This window comes from Pygoscelis adeliae, unplaced genomic scaffold (genome assembly GCF_000699105.1).
Source record: "Pygoscelis adeliae isolate BGI_AS28 unplaced genomic scaffold, ASM69910v1 Scaffold290, whole genome shotgun sequence".
NCBI lineage: Eukaryota > Metazoa > Chordata > Aves > Sphenisciformes > Spheniscidae > Pygoscelis > Pygoscelis adeliae.
Genome location: NW_008823965.1, coordinates 517,289 through 532,989, shown reverse-complemented (window position 1 = coordinate 532,989; position 15,701 = coordinate 517,289). Strand labels below are relative to the sequence as shown.

Here is a 15,701-nt window from a genome sequence, read left to right as displayed (position 1 = left end):
GCCCAGAGACAGGCAGCCCCCAGCAGGAACGGGCGTTCTAGCTACTGGTCTCAGACCCAGCGCGCGGTGCAGATGTCGTTTGACCTGCAAGGGGCTATGACGTTGCAAATACAATCCCAGTAAACAGCAATAATTTGTGGGCTTTCGCAAAATCCAGACTACAGGTTTAGTCAAGAAAAGGCGCTGGCTTCTCAGAAGCAGAGTCCGAGCAGCAGCGTGAAAGAACAAAACCCTTTTCCGTCTGAACCCAGGACAAAGGGCCCAACGAAAGAGGAATCATAAACGTGCCCCCTCCTACGAGGACTGATCACAACCCGTAATTGCTTGATCCACGCACTCCCTTAGGAGCTAGAAAGGCGTTAATCTTGCTGCCGTTTCTGCGCTCTGTACGTGCAGAAAAGGGGAGGCGGCAGCAATGCTCCTGCAGTTAGGAACCCTGCCACTGGAACTTGCAGGGCAGCCGCAGGCATCGCCGCTCGCTCCTGCGATTGCCGTTGACAGCTACGGCGCTGCTCGAGTTAAACCTCTTACAGCCTCGCGAGGTGGCACTCGGCCCTGCGGGGCAACCGGCGGTGTATGCCAACCGGCGGTGTGTGCCAACCGGCGGTGTATGCCAACCGGCGGTGTATGCCGCAGCCGCTCCAGCTCTTCGAGACGTGAATCGCGCCCTTCTTCACTGGGTTTAGCCTCCGCTTTTTAGACAGGTACAATCACAGAAAGAGGGACAGTTATCAGACCTACCACCGCCTTTATGAGGTGGTATTCCCCATAAGAGAATCCCGAGGTGTCTGAAAGCCCATGGTCAGCTACAGCCTGTGCAGTATAGAGGCAGAATGCTTAACGTTTTACGCCAAGTGCTAAGGCTGACTTACAAAGTACTTACACCACTTTAACAGTTAGCTAGCTAGCTGAAAAGCAACTGAAGTACAAACAACTGAGGCATGAAAAGCGACAGTAAGTTCTTCCAGTTTTTTGGAAATTGTCTTCTACAAAAATGTTACTTACTGAAAGTGAAAAATAGCAAAAGAGACAAGGTCCGCACTGGAACATTTTAGGATTATTAAGGTGACAGAAGGGGACTGCCTCTTTATTGAGAGGGAAACAAACTTTATGATGACAAAGCATCACGGCTCTTTGCTTTTTATATACTCGAGTCGAGGGAAAAAAGCTAGTATTACCTTGTGTATTCTTTCTACACATTTGAAACAGTCATTCTTCAGACCAAAATCCATACGTTTTAAAAATAGCAGTCCCCAAATTCAGAAAAACAGCCCACTGGGCAGCAGGCCTGCGGACGGACTGCAGGGCATAAGCTGGCTGAGCACTGGATTGACTGCTGCGTTGGGGTTTTTCTGCCAAATGGAAAACACACAGCGCTAAGTCATCCCTGACGAAAATTACGCAGTTAGCAAGAATGTGAAAATGTTCACAAAATACTTTGCATACAAAGACATCTTCACCCAGAACCATCACTGTACATGGTACAGCACAATACACAGCAGGAACAACACTGTCTGCAACAGAGCACGCAGGTGGCAAACGTCCTTTTGAATTTAGACCCTGATGGTTCCAGCGTTAGATGAGCACTTCCTACACACCTTCCTGAGTAGTGGATGAGCATGAAGATTGCACAGCCACAATCAAAACGGATAAAAAGTGACAGTTCCACTCCTTAAAAAAAACCAAACCTTTAAGAAAGTTTTATTAATAATGGCACTGAGACCTTTCTAAGTCAACTAAATGCCACAGAATTGGCACCACAGTAAGCAATCATGTCTTCATCCACATTTGAGGCCACTAAATTGTTGCTACAGTGACATGTAGCAACAAAATTCAGCTTGGTAACTTTTCCTTGCTGGATGCAGCAAAGGAAGATTGCGCTTGTATGCCTTGGCACTCAAACTTACCACAAAGCAGAAGTTTTCCTTCGTTCCAGTTGGTCATTTTGCATTATGCAAACGTACCCAGAACAACTGCACCAAACTGCCTTTCCTCACAGTGGGAGTAGAGCAGCCGCGAGTATTACCCCACGTCTTTCAATGGGCCACTTAAACCCTGTGCTCTTTGCTGCTTTCTCTCAAGGTAACGAGCTCGGGCATCCAGTATTGCTTGATCATCATTCCTTCTCTCCATCTTCTTTGCAGAGTTGTCTGTGACTCCTTCTGGGGGGGAGAGGAGAGCGAGAGAGAAATACACTCTTTGTGTCAAAAAAAAACCCAACACCACACACACCAAAAAACACACCAGCATTACAATTTCTCCTATTTGTAAAATACTCAACACCCCCCCCCAACAGAATCTCAAATGTTTTTCAAGTCCCAGTCAGTCATTTGAATGAATTCCAGAGAGGACAGACTGTACCACAGCGGGGAGGAAAAAAAAAAAAATTGTGCCTTAACTCCCATATCAATATTTGCAGCTGGGCTCATCTCGCCTCCAAATGTGTATCTTGCTTTTTATTGTAACAGACACTATGCATCTTGTGTTCTATGCACCCATTTCTTCTCTAAATTACACATCTCCAACTCAGGTTTAGGCAGGAGAGGGACAGCACTGGGAGCAGGGGAAAAAAGCTTAGGATAAGCTATCCTTATAAATTTCCAGAGGTAAGAGGAAGAGGAAGGATAACATACAGATAAAGGAGTGGGAAAAGTCAATACTCCAGATCAGCCACCGTTAGAAATGCACATTCTCCCACCGAACTGAGACCTTGGGAGTGCTTCTCCCAGAAGGAATGAAAAGCAGGAAATATTTTCAGTTTAAAATAAAATTTAAAATAATAATAATAGTGATTATAATAACAATAATAAAATAATTCGAAGACTCCAAGAGTGTAAGTACTGTGTGAATGAAGCAGCTACTGCAGCCTGTTCTTAGGGCTATGGAGCTGGGCACCAGATTCTTTGATATAAGGAAGGAGCTTTAATTAGCATTCACTCTTGGAATATTTGTAATTATTCTGTCTTGAAGTCAAATAATAATTCAGCTCATGATGCAGGCTTTCCTTCCGTTGGGCACTAATTAAGCCTTTGTCAGCTATTCAGCCACCTATTTTTGTGAAGCTCCCAGAAATATATCTGTAAGGTCCGTATTAACCTCGAATTAATTCACAATTGCCTGGTGAAGTGAAAAAGTTAAGGGGGACAAAGAGAACAAACCTCAGCTCCTTGGACTTCAGATAAATAGATGAGGCTCCTCTGTGTTATCCAATAATGCAAATATCCTTTCCACCAAATTTATAACCAAATCCAGTTTGTGTTTTTATCATTTAAAATGGTTGGTTTAATACAACAATGCAGGACAGAAAGACACTGGTCTGAGCACAAGAGTCTACATTCTTCCTATTGTTAAGGAAACTGAAGAGAATCTATATTGCCAGTGCCTATACTGTATATTAAATTCATGTTTTGGAAGGGTCAGCTCAGGAGTAAAGAGGCCCTTTGAATACTTGGCTGCTTTATGAAATCTGCTGACAGAAGAATTCAAAGAATGTCAAGCAGCCAGATCAGTTAGGAGGCACCAGTTTTAATTAAGACTGACAATTTATCTAAATATATGGCATTAAATTAATTGTCAGAATGAGACATTCACCAAAAATGTAATACTTTTTCCTCTGTGTTTTTTTGTTTGTTTGGTTTGGGTTTTTTCTTATAGCCCTTAGGACTTCTCTCTCTCAGGACAGTATTATTTTGGGTATCTATGGCTAGATACCCTTCGCAAACTTCAATAATGGTCAGACTCAAAATGCTTTTATTCAACTCTGTGTTAAAGTTCTGCTCGTGTCAGTTATAGTAAACCAAAAGAAGGGGGGAACATGGCAAGAACCAGTCGACAAACACCACTACACGCACTGCCGAGGCAGGAAAACAAGGATTGCAGAGCTATAGTAAGACAAAGAAAACAACTAGAGGTACACGTCAAGTATGTTAAGCACATCCAGATTAACACCTACTAGTCCACAATGCATTCAGTGACATAATATACACACACATGTCCACAACAACCAAGAAAACTACACACACCGTAGACAGGGACTAGTAATGTGCTTACCATACTGCCTTTTAAGGTCCTCCTTATGTTTCCACTTGGTTATTTCCTCTTCAGTTACTTCTTCCCGTGCCACGCTGCTCAGTTCGTATGCATCGATTTGATGCAATCTGGGCAACAAGTCTTTGACCCACTCATAGCGAACAGGACACACTGTCCGGACATAGATTTTGGATGTCACTGTGACATCATGGAAGATGATCCACTCGAGGCGAGTCTCCTCATTATATAGCTGAAAAATTAAGAGATTATTTCAGAACTGATAAAAAGGAATTTTTATTTCTAGAGCACCCTCCATTGTAATATTTTCAAATGCTTCAGATGCAAGAATGAGATAAAGTTGACATTACCCTAAATTTTCAGGCAGGGAAATTAAGGCATAATGACTTGCTTAAAATTGCCCAGGAAATCCAAAGAGCCAGAGAGAAAGCTCAGTCTATGTCACACTTGTTTCATAAGGCAAACATTTGCCAGATCTGAAGCAGCGAGGCTCTTCCCCACTCTCAAAATGAACACTGCAACAGTGCTTCTCCTGGCCATAAGTTAGCACAAATCAAACGGAAGAGGAAGAGTTTACAGCGACCTGCTTCTCATTCCTTTTATAGATCCTTTGCTACTTTATTAACAAACTTTGGTAACTTACTGTAGATGAAGGATGGATATAGACTATGCTGCCATGTCCGTCCATTGTGCAGAATGTCCTGGCTGCAGATCTGAAAGGTTTGTGGGAAACAAAAAAAAATATATATATATAATGAAACATACTTTGCTGTGATTAGACAGCAACAGTAAACTAAGCAAATCAGCAGCAGCGTAGAAGAACATAAACATATAAGCAGAGGAAGATCCTTCCAGAATTAAACTGTAAAAAGACCAATGAGGAGTAAAATATATCTGTCTAATTTACCACAGTAACGCTGCAGATATAACAACACAATAATAAACAGGGTTTGGGACTGAAGTCTTTGACAGCCATGATAACTGGACATTTCCAAGCCCTTTAGTTTAATATCTGGAACTGGCATCAGCTTGCAAGTTCATTTCACAGATAGAAAAACTACTGTTCCAAGGACATCAGCAACTTCCCCAGGAACGTAATGAGAGTCAAAAGCAGAGTACCCACCAGGCTTCCAGCCCTGTGTAGAAACACCACCTTCAGCTGCAATTGCTACTTTTAACAATATACAGCCTTACTCTCCTGTTTCAATATGCAGCTACACCTTTGAAGAATATGCATAATATCTTTTCCATTCAGTTCTCCAAACTTTATTGCTTACCTCCTAGCTACATTGATAAAGTATCCTGCACATAGACATCTTCTTAGTATTTCAGTTCTGGAGCCTTCAAATGTCTCTTTAGGGAAGTCTGGCAGCTACATAAGGAAAAAACAACATGAATCAGAACCTTTCCTAAAGAAAAAGTGCCTATACCCCCTCCATCCCATGGATTTTAAACTCTGGGTTTCTCACCCTACGGAAACCATAAGGAAAGAAGAAAAACCCTCCTTCTTGATTGTTATCACCATCATACCTGTGTTTAGGTACACAAGCTACAGCAAGGATGCTCTAATAAATATTTAAGTGGTTTAGTTCCTACTGGAGAAAGGCAGCAGCCATCTGGCAAAGGCTCAGTAGTCCAGTACGTGTCTTAAATATAAACTGATGTAACTCGATCATATATAAAAGTTATATTTTTTACCTGTTTCAGTTTACCGATTATTTCCCGAAGTTGTTTTTCCACACTAAAAGCAGATTTTAAAGCTCTCCAATGGATCCAGTATTTCTGGCACCAAGCTGAAGGAGACTTGCTGAGAACAGAAATACTTGTATTATAAAGAAGCCCTTTGTAAGCTGCAGGCAGGAAGTTGCCTCTATTTTTTGTTACGGTCGTACAAAGAAGGCAACCTACACAGCCAGATACTTTGTTAGTTTAAATAATAGGTGTCTTGATAGAAATTACAGATCACAATAAGGAATAAATCTGCAATTAGGTATCAGTACATACATATGCACATACACAATATATCTAAAAACCGTCAGCAGCTGGGTGTTATGAGCAATGCAAAACCGCTTACTGTAAGGAATCACTTTATACCTTGCTTTGCACTGTTCAAAAATATTTAAGAGGGTTGCAAAGTCATTGCATCCTCCCACTTGTGAGGAAAGTTCCTGGTGTTGCAGCTCAGCCTCCTTTTGCTTCTGAGAATCACCTGAGGAAGTAAGTTATATCTCACTTTAACAAAGTCATTTTTATTTATCTCTCCTACTTAATTTTCTGTTAGCATCTCTCCAAAGTGTGTTTGACAGCCTTGACTCTTTATTAGTGTTATTTTTAGATTTGTCTCTCCTCCACAGCTGCATTTACAGTTCTTCCTCCTTCCACTACTGCTGAACAAGAACACATAGATGCTATTAAATCTGTGACTAATCTAACCAGTCAGCACTAGGGATGAAGAATTCTAGTCTCTTAGAAAGAAAGGTTCTACGTATTTCTCTCTCACAATCAATTCAGATGCCGACATGGAAAGATAAAGGAACAGCGACCTTAACCAAACAGCTCATGGGCATCAAGTGAAAGTTTTGCCCTGAGAGAAGAAACAAGACTGTTGAAACCACCCCATCGTAGCACCATCTAATCTATTTAACTCAGCTTTTGTCCTAGTACTCAAGCGCCATAGTAATGGAGGTCTTAAAATAAATAAGAGTCTAGAAAAAACGTGATCTGTGAGTTTAGTGGGAATTCACCTTCACTAAATGCTAGGAATGTACTAGGCAAAAGCAACATTTCCAAAGTGTTATTTCAAGTTTTAAATACCCGAAAAATTTCTTCCCCAACACAACCCATTCCCCTTAGTAGAGAGGGATATGGCTGCAAAGGCCAATGCATTGCATTGCTGCTGTACTGCAGACGATGTCAGAAGTTTGTGGGTATTAAAAGAAAGTAACACCGATGAAGTAAGAAGGCCCGTTCGTATACATATTGCACATAAGCAAGTGCCTTCAGGATGGGAGTCTCTGTGTTTGCGTCCTAATGTACAGGGTTGCTGGAGAGTAACGAACAGGTGTGCATTAGTTAGCTGAACAGATAACAAGGGCATATTGCCAGACGGAGGATGGGAAAGCAAACGCACATTTGTGGGAATGGGAAAGACCCCAGGGCAGAATCCAGGCTATCAGTATGGTCAGCAGTCTCTTTAGCTGTTGCGCTAACTGGCACGGTTAATGGACTACAGAGATAACTGTACAAGAGCCAATGAGTGACTAGAAAGGACAAAGGTCTCCTACAAAGACTGTGCTACATATGAAGACTATACTTAGCACAGTTGGGGGGGCGAAGGAGGGGGGCAGACGGGAGGAGAAAGGAGATAGGAAGGAGGACATGGGAGACTGAGTTTAGCGCTAGTGAAAGGTGCTAGCTTGGAACCACAGGAAAGTTACATTTTCCATTTAGAAAAACACTCGAAATGGAGGCCGTGACAAGTTGAGCTTCTCACAGTAACTTAAAAGGTCTACTTGGTTAAACAGAGTTATTGAACAGAAAAGCCAATCCAGAGGCCACCCCATTCGTTAAAAACAAATTAATCAGTCCCTGTTGTCTGTACTTAGACCAACAGCAAAACATCTGCTGTGGTGTGTTTTGGTTTTCTGGTGGGGTTTTTTGTTTTGTTTTCTTTTCCCTCTTGTAACATGCTATTTTGCAGTCTTTGGAACAGCTGTTGTCCAATTCCTAGCGTGCAATGTGCCCTGACTCCAAGACCACAGAAAGCTGTAAAAGCATACGGGCAAAGCGCCATTGTATATTTGTCCTCATCTTACCATTCCTCCCTACAGATCTGCTACGATGTACTCTGGGACACAAGGCATTGCACTTGAGGAATCTTCCTCACGCTGCAACGTAAGGGTTATTTAAAGCATTAGTTTAAGGTAAATACTTATGCCTCCCACCAGTGTTGGGCCCAACTAAGGAGACCAGCTTGCTCCCTGACAGGAATATCCATACACTCAAGTAAAGGCTTGTGCTACCATTGTTCAAAATACAGAATCAGTTCCCACTTTAGGAAGATACACCTATAAGATACTGTGGCCTCACAAATTATTAGCACAGAAAACTACTGAGAGCAAAAAAACCCACAGAGGGAAGCTGTAGAAAAGGTCTCCAGGTGAAGCAGTGTGTGCTGCCTAACCATCGCCTGAGATGTCCCTGTCCAAGCAGAATCCCTCACCCACCCAAGGCTGCTTTGGGATAAGGGGCTTCCTACCTGGACGAATGAAGACATTTTCCACAGACAACATGGCTGCTATGGGAAGCAGCAGATCTTCACAGTCAAGAGAAGCAGCTTTTATGACAGCACAGGTCAGGTTGGGAGGGAGGGGAAACTGCACCAGGAATTCACCCAGTCTTGTCACGTGGCCTCTCCTTATCCCAGGAAAAAGATTCAAATACCAGATTCAACAAAACTGTGTTTAAATGTAAATCGGAACATGCACACACAATGTCAGCTACCTATACTGATAAAGAGCATGAAAGAAGCACTGCCCTCTGGACTGTTCTAACACTGCAGTCTGTGTGTGCCCAGATAGGTGCTGGAGACACGAAGCAAACGTCACTAGCAGAAAAACGTTTCACCTTTCTCCAGTTTGCTTATGCCTGCTTCACGGCAGGCAAAGCCAGCTTTTTAAGTGTATCAGATGCTTAAGATTTTTTTTTTTTTTTGCAAGAAGAATTCCTGGAAGCTTAGGATAAGATCTCGCTTCCTGTCTTGAGTTCTTGGATGGGCCTCACAGCTAGTGCCTAAGCACCTTCATCACAACAGTCTGGGACCTGCTATCAGGAACTGTAGCACAGAGAGTGGAGGTAATTTGTCTGAGGTCACTCAGGAACTCCAGGACAATGTGGAGAAACTAATCTGTACCTCCCAAGTCTTAAGCCATGCTCTAACCCTAATTTTACAGAGAGTATCTTAAAACCCAGTAGTTAACTTCCTGGTCTAATGAGGAAACACATTCTACTGCTGGGGGAAGTCCTTTAGTCCACATGAACAACTTACTAACACCAGTTAAACCATTAGATTTTAAATTCTTGTAGTGACTACACCCCTTTATTTTTTACCTGTCAATAGCATCACACTGGTAAAGTTCCTTGAGCGCTTCTAAAATATGCCTTTCTTCAGGGCGGTCCAAATAGGGAAATCTATAGTAAAAAATGAAGTAAAAAAAAATCTCACTGTTCAGACTCAGTATAGCTTTGTTAGTTTTCATAATTATTTAAATATTTTTGTAACCTTCCAATACAGGTTTCTGACCAAAGTGCACATAAGTATCTTCAGTATACGGGTGTGTTACTACATACACAGCCTCATGCTGAAGAATTACGATGACAGATCCCAGCACAGCACATGCAAAGACAAACTACATTTTCTGCACATGTATGATCTGAAAATTGATTGGGATATAAACATCAGTATTTTAAATGGAACACTATTTTGGAGATAAGGAGTTAGTTTTGGCAGAACCTCAAACCGAACTTGAGCTCAAGATCCAATCTGGCATTAAAGACTGAGGAGAACAGCAGAAAAGCTGATTGTATCAATGTGTCACAGTTGGCCAGGGACCTAATCCTGTCTCCTGCCAATAGGCTGTTGGTGCCTGGGCTGCCTTGCTGCTGAGGCTCAGGAAGGAAATGATAATCCTTCTCTCCATGGAGGTTACCTTATGACATCATGCACGGAAAGGCACTTCAAGGTCAGGATCACAGATGTCAGACTGGTTCTCTTGATCTCTGGGACCGTGTGATCAGGCATGCATTGCTCCCAGAATTCTTTGCTGTATAGCCGATAGCTTTTTCCGGATGATGTCCTGCCAGCTCGGCCAGCTCGTTGCCTTGCTTCGCTCCTGCCAAAACAGAGAGACAGGGGGGAAAAAAAAAAATCCAGACTCTTGATCCCTTCTGTTATTACCAAAAAAAGCACACTGTAATTACGATAAATAATAGCAATTTCTGTGTTTGTAGATGGAACATATATTACACTGGGCAGCAACTGAGAAATCCAGCTATACAAGAACTAGCAGAATGAAGAAGCATTTCTGTGCAAGGGAAGATTTTTTTAAACTTCTCTGAATCAGGCTGTTGTATTCAGCAAACACAAGATGACATGTGAGGCACTGCTGAGACTACAGAGAGCACATTATCAATTCCTTCTTAATGCCTGTAACTTACAGGAAATTATATGTCCTGAACCACCTTCTATTGAGCAGCAAAGAAAATGGCTTTAAATTACAGAGCCTCAAAGCCACTCCCTGCCCCCCTTTATTTTATTTTTAAAAAGATCAACCGACACACAGTATTGTCAGAGCAACTCCCAGAAACACCAAGCAAATGACCTTTTAAAAAACTTACTTTGAAATGGGAACCACCTCCAGTATGTCCAAGCCAACTCGGGGGTTATGATTCAACTGCTTCACAAATCCACTATCTACTACATATCTGAAAAAGATTCACACTCTGTCAGAGAAGAAAACAGAGGTCTCAGTAGACAAGACAGGTAACTGCCACATGCCTATGATCAAAGCAAGAACACGTTTACCCTACAATCGCTGCAAACAGGTAGTTGCACTTTGCTGGTCAGCTGCAGCCCTGCAACGGTTCAGTCTACAGGATACTACAGATAATACCTCCCCACACCCAAGGAGGCTATGCCCATTTGATGGAGCTGAGGTTTGATTTCAAATTAGGGTCCAACAATATTAGTCATCTGTAAGACTATATAATAGTATCAAGGGGCTTTTTTATTCACTACACACACAAAAAAAGGCAACAGGTAATTATTGGGCAGGTATACTAGCAGAAGGAAGTCAGACGCGTTTTTCCAAATCTAGTAGAATTTTCTGAATTATTCCCTCTGTTACAGCTTTTATGAAGGATAGGAAACAGTACCTGACTCCTTCAATTGTCAGAGATGTTGCAGCAATGTTTGTGGATACCACACATTTTCTAATGCCCATGGGAGCTGGCAAAAATATGCTTTTCTGTTGATCTAAAATGACAGGTAGTCAGTCAAACAATCTGTTACGTTACAATGCTCTGATTTCAAACCACATCTCTAACACTGCAAACTTACTCAAATGCTTAGTGAAAGTCATTTGAATGAAATTAGAAAGTCAGTCACGTAACATTCTAAAATACAGATTCAGTATTATTTTAGCACATGTCAGAAACCAGAGAGTATCTTTTTTTATTGCTTGCATATTCAAGAACATTTTGAGATCAAGAAAGGCCAACTCTCCTGGATGTTTCCTAACCCAGAGCTAGGGAAAACAAACAAGTCTGGTCTTAATAGAATCTTCATGAAGGATTTGAAGGATTTTAAACAATCGGAGCAAGTGAAGGTGAACATGAAAAGATTCAGTTAAACCCGCCGTGTTTCCAGCAAATCTTCTTTTAACGTGTAACAAAGCAGCATATGCAGTTTCCATTAATTCATTTGGCTTTCCAAGGAACAGAAAAGGGAGGTGGAAATTCAACTTTCCCATGAAGTTTTCTCACTTCTTATACTTGAAAAATATAAAAATCTCTTTAAGGAAAATTCTCTCTTGTGTATTTAAAAACATTCACATACAATGGCCTCTGAGAAACTACCACAAAAGGAAAAAAACCAAAATATCACTCTCGATCAGGAATCTAACACCTATCATGGAGTAAGGAAGAAGCTATACCTTTCTTTTATGGAACTTTTCATTTTGCTCTTTCAAGAAGGTGAAAATTTTGCTCCCTCTCTGCAGATAGTTACCAGATCTTTCCTCTCGACAGCACTTCCAGATGGAAATTGCTGTCCTGCTCTTCTGAACACTTATTCAGCCTCTTGGCATTCTACATACTGCACCCACACATTTGAACATGGCACTCAATTTCATCTGAAAATACAGTGTCTGTGTTCAGTAAAGGTCAAAGGGCCTTTGTTTTTAACTCTTCAAAACTAACTGTGGTATTGCTGCCAAATAAAACAGACTGACTCATTCTGATAATCTGTACTTTTCTACATTGTGTAACACTGTACTGCTTCTATCTTCCCTTACAGGTCTACTCTCATCACCAAAAACCTACTGGCAGCATCTTTTCCGTATAAAATAAAATGAGAGGGCCTAAATAAGACATCTGAATTTTCAAGTACACAGTATCCCCTTCCTAAGCTGGAGACCTTGATGCCATGTGAAGCCATTTCCAGTGAATATGAATTTTAACTGGAGGCTTCTGTGCAAGTACAGAGAAGGCTGAAGTTTGATTAGTTTATGAACACCACAAGAAAACCCACAGTGCTACAGTATTGTAACAAATGGGTTAATGAATGCCTTTTTTCCAATCACAATAGAAATATTTGAGTAGGATACTGTTTATAACAACTCTCGCAGTTAACATTTCTGTGAATTAAGTTCCGTATGACATTATATGTTCTCACCTGTTGACATTGACCCATACAACGGTAAGATAAGCAGGCCTTCAACAGACCGATCATGTACTTCATACCGGTAATCAATAGATTCTGCTTTCTTGAAAAGTAAGTCACAAGCTCTTTCTATCTCAATTTGACCTAAAAAACACACAAGAGCATTTAAGTGACCTATGTAGCTACAACTCCGCCTTCCTAGCTTGCAACACCTTTAAACAAGATTGATATCTCTTGGCAAAACAAGACCATTACAAGAAGGAAGTAATATTTACAAGAGTTAGTTTAGGAGGTGACATGCAGTCTTTCCACAGTGCCTGTCACCAAAGCTTTTCCTTAAAAGATGACTGCGTAAGTGCCTGGCCCATACCTTGATGTAGGGTTTTGCAGCTAAAGAAATTCTCCCTTCCTGAGTTAACAACAAAATAAAACACGTAGACAATACAAACAGAGTAAGTTTGGCACAGGAAGAGAAGAGCATATGCAAATTTTTAAGTTAATGTTTTTCTTATCTGATCTCATAGGCATGGATATACCTAAACATGCTCTGAGAACTATCGCTTCGTCACAGGACTATGTGCGTCAACCTGCAACTTTCCCTTCTCTACTTACTGCTCTGGGACAAACCAGACAGTCATCGGAAGGAGGTACTGTTCCGCTGGCAGTGCCATGCTTCACCTGGAATAACCATCAGTTGTCGAAAGACAAATTCTCACCTGTCAGGAAAACCAAGATGTCACCTTCTGGTTCATTTAAGTGGATATCCAATGTCACTTTCACAGCCTGAAACAAACAACAAACAAGCCAATAACAGCTGGAATCTCACTTACTCTTTCTAAAACTCATAGTACTAACTAATTCTTCCCTGTATCCTGCAGAGATGCTAAGAACACAGCAATACAGCAGTTAATTCTTGTGGTCTTTCACAGATGATAATCATACCAAGAACACAGAACACAACACAGAAACAAAGTAAAACAGGCCAGACCTCTGTAACATACGCAGAGCTGCCTCTGTCCCTTGGGCTGAGCAGGTTGCAGAATATCTCCTTGACGGGATAACTTCTTCCTGGAATATGCAGCACTGAACAGTGTCCAAAGAACTCTGAGAGCTTGTCTACCTCCAGGGTGGCCGACATCACCACCACTTTCATGGCCGTCTTCCTGTTTGGTGGTTTCTTCTGTAGAAATAGTTTCTTCAGCAAACCAAATAAAATATCCTAACAGAAAAACAGAAGCAACTTATATTAATAGACCAGTTTCCTTAGAAGTGCCTGACGAACTTGGAAGGGACTGATTTTATCCCACTGATATAGTGAAGACAGAAAATCACATCTTCGGGGCCTAAGCACTCAGAAGAATACATACACTTACCCTGGTCATCTTGTAAGCATGCTAATTGATTTCTAGAATTTAATTAATATTTTATCAGCTCTTCTCACAGCCTATAAACAGGATCAGTGTAACTTAAAATCCTTTGGTTTTCATTTTTATACTCTCATGGTCAAGTCACTTGCAAGCAGTTACCACAGACCCATTTTAAAATGTCATCACCTTTGTCCAGCGTACATTACCTGACTGAGTGTGCACGCTCCTTTGTTGTACTATTTATCGTTATGACTTCAGCAAGTTTATTTTACTCTGCAGTGCTGTGGATTAAAAATCTGCTCCTTTTAGTTAGATGCAGGTGACGGAGCAGTAACTTCTTACATCACCCTAGCTTAATTACTTGCAGTACCCTCAGATGCTTGAGGGCAGAGCTGGGATTCAGAAAGCATTTTCCCCTTTCCCCAGCTGGACTGGTAGGTTGTTTGACACACAACACAATCTCTTGAGGACTGAGTGACTTGAGTCTCACTTTGCTTGCCACAGAAGGGTCAGAGTGACATTTGATAGCTTTTGGTACTTAGATCAGTCTAGATACTTCCATGATCCCAAAAGCCGTAACCTCTTTGCACAGTCATATACACACCCTAAGAAATATTAGGCCTTAGAGTGAGAGAGATGTTTCAGGGTTTTGTTCGTTTGTGTGTGTTTTTTTAAAATAAAGATTCTAGAAAGTTTGTGTTTACTGTGCTGGCTTCCAACTCCTGGAAATTTTAGGAAAGTATCCAATAGCCAGCCAAGTTTTAACTGCTTTCAAACGCAACAACAGCTACAATTCCAACAGGATTACAGGTCGCATCTTATTTTCAGATTACGCAGCATGTAATAAATGAAGCAGCAATTCTATGGTCTTAGGACAGCAAAAGGATAAAGCGCATGCGTGGGAAGCCGGCCAAAATCCTTGGGGATTGTGCAGAAGTGAAAGAAAGGTGTAAATAGACCTCAATAAAGGAGAAATAGTGACCCAAAAGGACAGATATAAGGAGACACTCACAGTGCTGAGGCTCCGCTCATGGGCTTCATCCAAAATGATGATACTGTACTTGCTGAGAAGGGGGTCGGCCAATATTTGCCTCAGTAAGCAGCCATCGGTCATATACTTGATGGCAGTATCCTGAAAGGTTTAATTAGACATTCAGCTGTTATCCTGGATTTTTGCTTCAAAGCAAACACTTCTACGTAGATCACGTATTTGTCCAGAACACACATTGAGATTGCATCACTGGTGCTTATGCACCGCATCACAGGTGCTTGGCAATGTTTCACCTGTAAGGTGTTCAAAAAACTTGGTCAAGTGAGTTATACGGTAGATACAACCCCAGCTTCACCACAGCTGGGACAGATGGCTTCTCAATGCTCCGAGACCTTCTGCGTGCAAAGCCCCAGGAGAGGCGACAGGCCTGTGCCACTCCACAGAGAGGCCCGCAGGCAAAAAACTGAGCCGCTGCCCTGCCGTGACAACGCCTGCAGGAACACAGCCCTCGGAGCCCTACCTCGGTGCTGCAGTCATCGAAGCGGACCTGGTACCCGACAACACTCCCCAGCGAACAGCCCATCTCCTCGGCCACCCGCTGCGCCACCGCGATGGTGGCAACGCGCCGGGGCTGGGTGACACCAATGGCCCCGTGCTTGGCGAGGCCTACGGGAGAGACGGGAAGAACAGGGACGCTGATTTGCGCTGCTCAGAGTCAGTTTATAGACAAGTACCTACATAACACACATACGGCCATAGTTTCTTAGTTTAAAAGGTTTAGCCAAGCCCTCTCCACCCACCCCACGCACAGCACAGCCTGGAGCTGCGTCCCCCGGAGGGCACGGGAGGATTACCC

At 42.1% G+C, this 15,701-nt stretch overlaps 1 protein-coding gene across 1 annotated transcript in view; it reads right to left on the bottom strand.

The window, feature by feature from the left end:
* Positions 1-912: 912 nt before the first annotated feature.
* Positions 913-15,701, bottom strand: part of DHX40 (DEAH (Asp-Glu-Ala-His) box polypeptide 40) — a 16,143-nt gene continuing 1,354 nt past the window's right edge. Inside the window, exons 3-18 of the mRNA XM_009324271.1 lie at positions 15,366-15,511; positions 14,867-14,986; positions 13,476-13,706; positions 13,204-13,270; positions 12,500-12,631; positions 10,981-11,080; positions 10,444-10,530; positions 9,756-9,938; positions 9,157-9,237; positions 8,306-8,463; positions 6,142-6,256; positions 5,746-5,854; positions 5,325-5,419; positions 4,691-4,760; positions 4,051-4,279; positions 913-2,162 (exon numbers count right to left, since the gene is read on the bottom strand). Of these exons, the coding sequence (XP_009322546.1) occupies positions 2,023-2,162; positions 4,051-4,279; positions 4,691-4,760; positions 5,325-5,419; positions 5,746-5,854; positions 6,142-6,256; positions 8,306-8,463; positions 9,157-9,237; positions 9,756-9,938; positions 10,444-10,530; positions 10,981-11,080; positions 12,500-12,631; positions 13,204-13,270; positions 13,476-13,706; positions 14,867-14,986; positions 15,366-15,511 (2,063 nt within the window). The 3' untranslated portion in view covers positions 913-2,022. The remainder of the gene's footprint in view (positions 2,163-4,050; positions 4,280-4,690; positions 4,761-5,324; positions 5,420-5,745; positions 5,855-6,141; positions 6,257-8,305; positions 8,464-9,156; positions 9,238-9,755; positions 9,939-10,443; positions 10,531-10,980; positions 11,081-12,499; positions 12,632-13,203; positions 13,271-13,475; positions 13,707-14,866; positions 14,987-15,365; positions 15,512-15,701) is intronic.